Here is a 7,854-nt window from a genome sequence, read left to right on the forward strand (position 1 = left end):
TATTGGGCTTTAGTGGATGTTAGTTGGGCTTTAGTGGACCGTATTGGGTTGTAATGGACCGATTGAGCTTTAATGGATCGTATTGGGCTTTAATGGACCGTATTGAGTTTTAATGGACTGTATTGGGCTGTAATAGATCTTATTGGGCTTTAATGGAACGTATTGAGCTTTTATGGACCGTATTGGAATTTAATGAAACATATTGGGATTTAATGGAAAATAAATCACCGGCGGCTATATCTGCCGGATATATTAATTTCTGGCAGATATTGCCGCCGGAAATAACCCCCTGTTTGGTAGTGTATGTATGTATGTACGTCGACAATGTTGTAAGGCTCTAACCATTTATTTGCATAAAAAATATATGCATTATATATATATTAGAAGGGTACTCGTACAATGCAGCGAGATAAATCTTGATTTTAATGTTTAGTTTTTATTCTGTCTCTATCGATATAATACGATTTTATGTGGTTTTGAGAAAACGATAATTTTTGAATGAAATATAAATTTGAAGATAACATAAAAATTTGAAAAAAAATAAATCGATATTAGTATCAAATTAACTATTTAGTAGTTCTGTTTTTTTAGTGTGACTTCTTTAATTCAACTTTTTATTATTAATTTTAGTTTAGTAATATAATTTTTTATAAAGATAATAATTAAGTATTATGTTATAATACAATGATAATCCTAATTATATTTTAGATTTTTTATTTTTAAAATGAAATGTTTATCCAATATTTGATTATTTTTATCTGCAGTTAGTTACACGAATTCAAGCATGAAGCTTTAATAAGTTGTACTTACTACTTACGCAAAATTACTTGTAATCTTGAATTTTAAGTAATATGCATCAATAAACACTAGTTCGTATAAAAAATGATTTTTAAGAATTTTTGTCAAATAATATAAAATATGGTATGTATGTGTGTGTATATAAAGAGAGAGAGAGAGAGAGGCATACTCGATTACTGATGCATGCATATTGATTGTAGTATGACTGCATGCCGTATAATTATACCCCTTTCGTTTTCATGAAAGCCGAAGAAGGCATCAAAGACGCCGAATCCCATCTGAAACAACAAGAAGGCATCGCCATATAATATAATGCCTCCAAACCACGTAACTACCAAATAATACATTCTTCATTTTTCATTGTGTTTGGAACATTGTAGCTGTCGTCAAATACTTGTTATCATTTGCATTTGGATTTGGATATAAACCCTGCAGCAACCTGCAGTCTGCAGTCCTTATATGAAGACTGAATTCATGAGTGTTGTAGTTTGTCTCAACTCAAACATGTTTCCACCATCTCTTCTTGTTCCTCTCTTGCTGCTTTTCCTCTTTTTCCTCCTCAAGAAATGTTCTCACCGAAGGCCTCTTCTACTCCCTCCTGGTCCTCCAAAACTTCCCTTTATCGGTAACATGAACCACCTTCTCCATCCCGCACCACATCATGTCCTCCACAACTTAGCCACCATATATGGTCCCATCATGCACCTCAAGCTTGGCTTTGTCTCCACCATTGTTGTCTCCTCCGCTGAAGCAGCTAAACAGATCATGAAGACTCACGACACCATCTTCTCTAATCGCCCCAAACTCGTCGCTCCCAAAATCTTAGGCTATAACTACACCGATATCGCCTTTGCTCCTTACGGCTCTTACTGGAGACAGCTTAAAAAAACCTGCATTCTTGAGCTCTCCACAACAAAAAGAATGGGCTCAACACGGTTTATACGCGAAGAAGAGGTGACTCGGCTTGCTCAATCCATCAGTGTAAGTTCAGAACCAATAAACTTGGCTGAAAGACTTTTTGCTTTGAATCACAATATCATCACTAGGATTACTTTTGGTGATAAGTTCGATGATGAACTGAGGTTCCGGTTGGCAATCAGGGAAGGGACGGTTTTGGCTGCCGGATTTCAGATCGGAGATTTCTTTCCTTCTCTTGGTTTCATTGCTAAACTGACGGGAATGAATGCAAGGATGGAAGAGTGTCTGGTGGAGCTTAGTAGCATCATGGACAAGAACATTCAACAGCATATGCATATGGAGCATAAAATCGAGAAGCCACAAGATGAGCATCTTGTAGACGTTCTCCTCCGGCTTAAGGATAACGGAGGTCTGGATGAACCCTTGACAACCGACAACATAAAGTCTGTTCTCCTGGTAAGATCTATGTCAAACCCAAACCCTTTTGTTATTGTTGGATCTACTTGTCACGTCTTCTTCCATGGCTTTAACCATTTTCTGTATAGGATGTGTTCACGGGAGCCAGTGAGAATTCGTCCAACATCGTCGAATGGGCGATGACAGAGATGATAAGAAATCCAAGCATGATGGAAAAGGCACAGGCAGAGGTTAGGAAGGTTATCGGTGAAAAAGCGAAACCAACTATACAAGAGACAGATCTTCCAAAGCTACATTACATGAAAATGGTGATCAAGGAGACTCTGAGGTTTCACCCTCCGGTTCCTCTCTTGCTCCCACGGGAGTCCATGGATAGATGCACCATCAACGGCTATGAAATCCCTTCAAAGACTCGAGTATTTATCAACTACTGGGCCATCACGAGGGATCCTGCTAGCTGGAAGGATCCCAACGTGTTTGACCCAGAAAGGTTTCAGGACGAAACCAAAGATTACAGAGGTCATGATTTCGAGTACATTCCTTTTGGCGCAGGGCGTAGGGTTTGTCCAGGAATCTCATTGGGGATGGCAAATACGGAGCTTTCTCTAGCTTCGTTGCTTTACCATTTCGATTGGGAGCTACCAGAAGGGGAGAAAGTGGAAGATTTAGACATGAAGGAGACGTTTGGGATGACATGTTACAAGAGTTGTAGTCTCCGATTAGTTCCTCGTCTACGCTTTCCAGTAGAGTTTTCCATGACATGATTTTTTTTTTTACCTTAATGACTTGTTTCTGTTACAAATTAACACAAAATGTATTCATAAATTTGCAACTTGATATATAATTAAGAGAATGAAGTTGATAGAGAGAGAGAGACGAGACGATACGAGATCAGACATATATTTACATGGAAATTTTAACATACTTATATTTGAAAATGTTAAGATTCGTTTACTAAATCGATCTCAAAGTGCCAAGATGCTGAAAATCAAAAGACCGAATAGCCCCTCCCTTCATAAAACTCGTGCAATCAACGCTCTTTGATGTTCATCTAAGAACTTCCTCACATACCATGTGAACCAATCCACGACTGTCATTCACATTTGATCGACCAACGAGGAGCACACTGAGAATTGGGGACGGAAGGGCAATCTTGTCTTTCGGGTTTCTATATCTAATCTAGGCAGGGTAACATACCTTAACAGGCTAGTTTTCATGTTATGTTATGTTAATGTTCATTATTGTTAAATTACTCACGTTCATGTTTGTTAGATTTTAATGCGAGCCTAAGCATAGAATGCGTGGATGGTTGTACTTAAACGTGATACCGGGTCTCTGTCTCAAGCTCACGATGCGCCGAATCAAAGATAAAAACAAGGAGCATGTCCATAAAAAGGCAGGATTTTGGAGCAAGAAAACATGGTTTTATAATTACTCTTTTTCAATTTTCTCACCTTTGCTCAACCTTTTTATGTTTGGCCTACCACCTTTTTGGGCTTCTTTACTTTTGGCCCACCATGTCACCTGACTGAAGCACACATAAAACCATCATTTTATAAGGACTAGACTTAGACTTGATAGTGATTGACAACTGTAGTTGTAGTTTAGTCTGTAGGAACCAAAAGCCCATTATTATCCAAATGTGTTTAATAACCCTCATCCCCTTACAAAAAAATAAAATAATAAATAAATAAATTAATGATTCAATTTTTTTGGGTTCAAACTTTTTTTTTTTTTTGCATTTTTGTAAATCAGTTATTTCTCATTTGAGCTCTTGTTATATATACGAAACTATACAAACTAATCTCATTGTTCATCCAGATTATCAAATCAATGTCAACGATGTGGATTAGATCGGTTTCAAAATTTACTCTGCAACTGATTTGATAAATACCTAAAAATTTAATGATACACAATTTCATGTGGAAGAAACAGAAGAAGTTGTTTCCCAAGAACATGCAAGTAGTGATATTAGACAAAAATTAATGATCGTCTAAAAATGTTTTAAGAATTAATTGGTTAAAGAAGGATCCAGGGAAGCTAATAGGATGTGGACAAACTTAACAACAAATAATAATAGGAACCACATGAACCGACTCTTTTTCAAGAAAAATGTTACAAAATTTATGCAATAAAATTTCTTATTGGGAGTAATTTATTACCAAACATTAAAATTTTCCTAACAAGGCTTAATCAAGCCATTCTCACTTAAGTTGTACTAATGACCGATTTACCCTTACCTATGAATATGTTGAGGTAGGGAAGCTGTTAAAATATGATATCCTATTAAATTGTCAATCTTAACTTTTGTATTGTTTGTTGGTTATTTTGTATTGTTTTGCAAGGAATATAAACATAAGGGGTAAAATTGTTCAAGTCTGGAAAGATCAAGGACTGGAGGACTGCGCCTCACTTTTCCTGGAACATCAAGGGTAGCGGAGCAAATATGTTTAAAGTCAGGGAGCTTTCTAATAATTGGACAGACTATATAAACGTGATACCCGGTTATCAAAGCATCATCACAATTCATTTTTTTTGTAATTCTCTTGAAAAGTTTCTTCAGTTTTTATCTTTTAGATCTAGCTTACGGTTATTATAGATCTTAGCTATCTTAGCTAAGATACATAGTCTTCTTGTAAGTTTTTCATCTGTAAGTTTTCCTTCTATCAATACATGGTGGTTTGGTTATAGATTTGAACATGGTATCAAAGCCACACACCTTGTGTTGAATCTGTTCTTGTTGTGGCTGTCAGAAACTTTTCCTTGCGAGAATCGACTTGAAACTCCAGGTTTGTTTTCCGATCTCTTTTTTTTTTTCTTGATACAAGTAAGTGCGCAAGAAATCTGAAGGATTGCGAGATCTGTTGTTGATCTCGATCTACCTTGGTTCTTGCTATACTTGTGTGTTCTTGTGTTCTTGTTTCCTTTGTCTATCTGGTAGTTTTCTGTTGTTCTCTTTTGTTGAGTACATGAGCAAGTGAGTAATACGATTGCGGGATTTTCTGTTAAATCTCGATCGACCGTTCTCCTTGCAATACTCGCTGGTTCTAGACCTTCTGTTCTGTATCTTCCTTTAAATTTCTGTTGCTATATCTCATGTTCATACGCAAGTAAGTTTTGCTTTGTAAAATCCTTTTAAGATCTTGATTTTTTTTTTTTTTTTTTTTTTCGTGCAAAACTTGTTTGGTTAAAAGGAAGGTAAGCTGTTGGTTTAGGTTTATTCTTTGTATTAATCTGGTTCATCTAGTTTTTTTTTTGTTTCATTTACTGTTTCTGCTTATAAATCTGGTCATTCCAGATTCGTTGTTGTTTTTTCTTGTTTCTTCAGATCTGGTTCTTCCGGATCTGGTGTTATCAGATTCGCCCTGTTTTAGATCTGGTCGATTGCTCCAGATCTTTCTTACTTTGGTTTATGATGTTGTTCTAGATCTGGTCCGTTTATCCAGATCCCTCTGTTCAGGTTAGCGATTCGTTTTCTCGCTTTATCTCTTATCTCTACCTGCTTCTGCTGTGATTAGTATTGTTTAGTTTAACTTCCTTTTTTGTCTGCTGTGTTTGTTGCTATTGTTCCTACCTGTCTCTATCTGTTGAATCTGATTAGTGAGCTTGACCTAGCACCGTTGAGTGTTTTAGGAATCCTGCTCTTAAGCTATTCAGATTCTTTTGTGTGCTTTGTTTGCGGTTTTGTTTAATGGATCGAACCACTGCTATCACGGCAAGTCCCATGGAATCTAAAGTCACCTCGCTTGACTTTGGAGATCCACTGTACTTACATCCGAGCGATACCAGTGGAGCTCCATTAATAAATTTCAAATTAAGTGGTACTGAAAATTATAAGGTTTGGGCCTGTGCTATGACATTAGCCTTGGACACTAAAAATAAATTGGGTTTTATAGACGGTACTTGTCTCAGACCTTCAAATGATCCTGTCCTACAGAGACAATGGGATCGTTGTAATTCTGTTGTCCTTTCGTGGATTTTGAGTTCCATGACCGAAGATCTTTTTCTCGGTCAAGTGTTTTCTAAAGAATCTGCCAAGGTTTGGACTGAGCTAGAAGAGACATACGATAAAGTAGATGGTTCTGTTACCTTTAACCTTTATCAGAAAATAAATTCATTAAGTCAAGGTGGCATGTCTGTTTCCGAGTACTATCACAAACTTAATTCTATGTGGAGGCAATTTGATGCCTTGGTAAAACTTCCCTCATGTTCTTGTAATGCCTCCCGTGAGTTCCTGGAACACAATCAACTTATAAAGATAATGCAGTTCTTAATGGGTCTCGATGACATGTATCAACCGATTAGAAGCAATATCCTTACTAGGGACCCCTTGCCCTCTGTTAAAACCGCATTTTCTCTTGTTTCAAGAGAAGAATCACACAGAGGTGTAAATCTGTCTCAAACTAGAACCAAGACTCAGAATAGTGCTTTTTTAAGCAAAACTGTTGAAAACAAAAGGAAGACTGGAAAATTTTCAAATCTTATTTGCAAAAATTGTGGCATGACTGGTCACACAATCGAAAGGTGTTTTAAACTGATAGGATTTCCCAAGGATTTCCAAAATCGTAATAGATCTCAAAATCAAAGTTTTAGACCCCCCGTTGGAAATAATGTTGTTTCTGATTCTCTTTCTCCAAAAAAGGCCAGTTCTAGCTCCACCTTCACCTTCACCTTCTCCGAGGAACAAATAACAAAAATTCTAAATTTGATTGATCAGAAAGAAGGAGCTATGGCCAATATGGCAGGTATGTCTCATTCTGTTAAAACTGGGTGGATAATAGACTCTGGTGCGAACCAACATATGACTCATAACACCAATTTTTTAGAAAATCTTGTGGATGTTTCTGACCTTGACATCAGGGTCAGTCATCCAAATGGGACAAAGGCTCAAATAAATAAAATAGGTGATTTTAAATTAACCAATAATGTCACTTTATTTGATGTCTTAGTTGTCCCAGACTTTAATGTGAATCTATTATCTGTACATAAACTTGCTAAGGATAACAAGGTGTTTGTAAGTTTTGATGAGTCGAAATGCTACGTCCAGGATTCTCTTCGAAAGAGTGTCGTGGGGACTGGTAGCCAGGAGGATGGTCTCTATTTCTTTGATGAAAATCTTAATTGTAAGACTTCCTGTTTTCCAAACTATAAAAATATGTCTTGTYTGGTTTCCACTCAACTGTGGCACAGTAGACTTGGCCATCCTTCACATCAAGTCTTGCGCGTGCTTAAAAATCATCTTAATATTGCTAATGAGGATAGTGGACCCTGTGAAATTTGCCATAAGGCAAAACAAACTAGAGAAAAATTTGATTTAAGTGTTCACAAATCAAAAAACCTAGGTGAGTTAGTTCACCTTGATGTCTGGGGTCCTTACTATATACAGAGTAGAGAAGGGTTTAAATATTTTTTGACCATAGTTGATGATTACACTAGAGCTGTTTGGGTGTTTTTGTTGAAAGGAAAACATGAGGTTTGTGAAAACATTGTAACCTTTTATAATCTGGTCAGTACGCAATTCGGAAAAACTATTAAGGTTTTTAGGAGTGACAATGGCACAGAATTTTCAAGTCAAAAATTAAATGACTTTTTCAAAGATAAAGGAATAATTCATCAGACCTCRTGTGTTTACACTCCCCAACAGAATGGGGTTGTTGAACGTAAACATCGCCATTTACTTAATGTAGCTAGATCTCTTATGTTTCAGGGAGGGATCCCTCT

At 36.7% G+C, this 7,854-nt stretch overlaps 1 protein-coding gene across 1 annotated transcript; it reads left to right on the forward strand.

The window, feature by feature from the left end:
* Window positions 1-1,302: 1,302 nt before the first annotated feature.
* On the forward strand, window positions 1,303-2,897 carry LOC112519102 (premnaspirodiene oxygenase-like). Its single transcript, XM_025127087.1, has 2 exons — window positions 1,303-2,172; window positions 2,262-2,897. The coding sequence occupies exons 1-2, from the start codon at window positions 1,303-1,305 to the stop codon at window positions 2,895-2,897; spliced, it is 1,506 nt and encodes a 501-aa protein (XP_024982855.1).
* The last annotated feature ends 4,957 nt before the right edge of the window (window positions 2,898-7,854 follow it).

Source organism: Cynara cardunculus (genome assembly GCF_001531365.2).
Source record: "Cynara cardunculus var. scolymus isolate 2C chromosome LG 10, CcrdV1, whole genome shotgun sequence".
Lineage (NCBI taxonomy): Eukaryota > Viridiplantae > Streptophyta > Magnoliopsida > Asterales > Asteraceae > Cynara > Cynara cardunculus.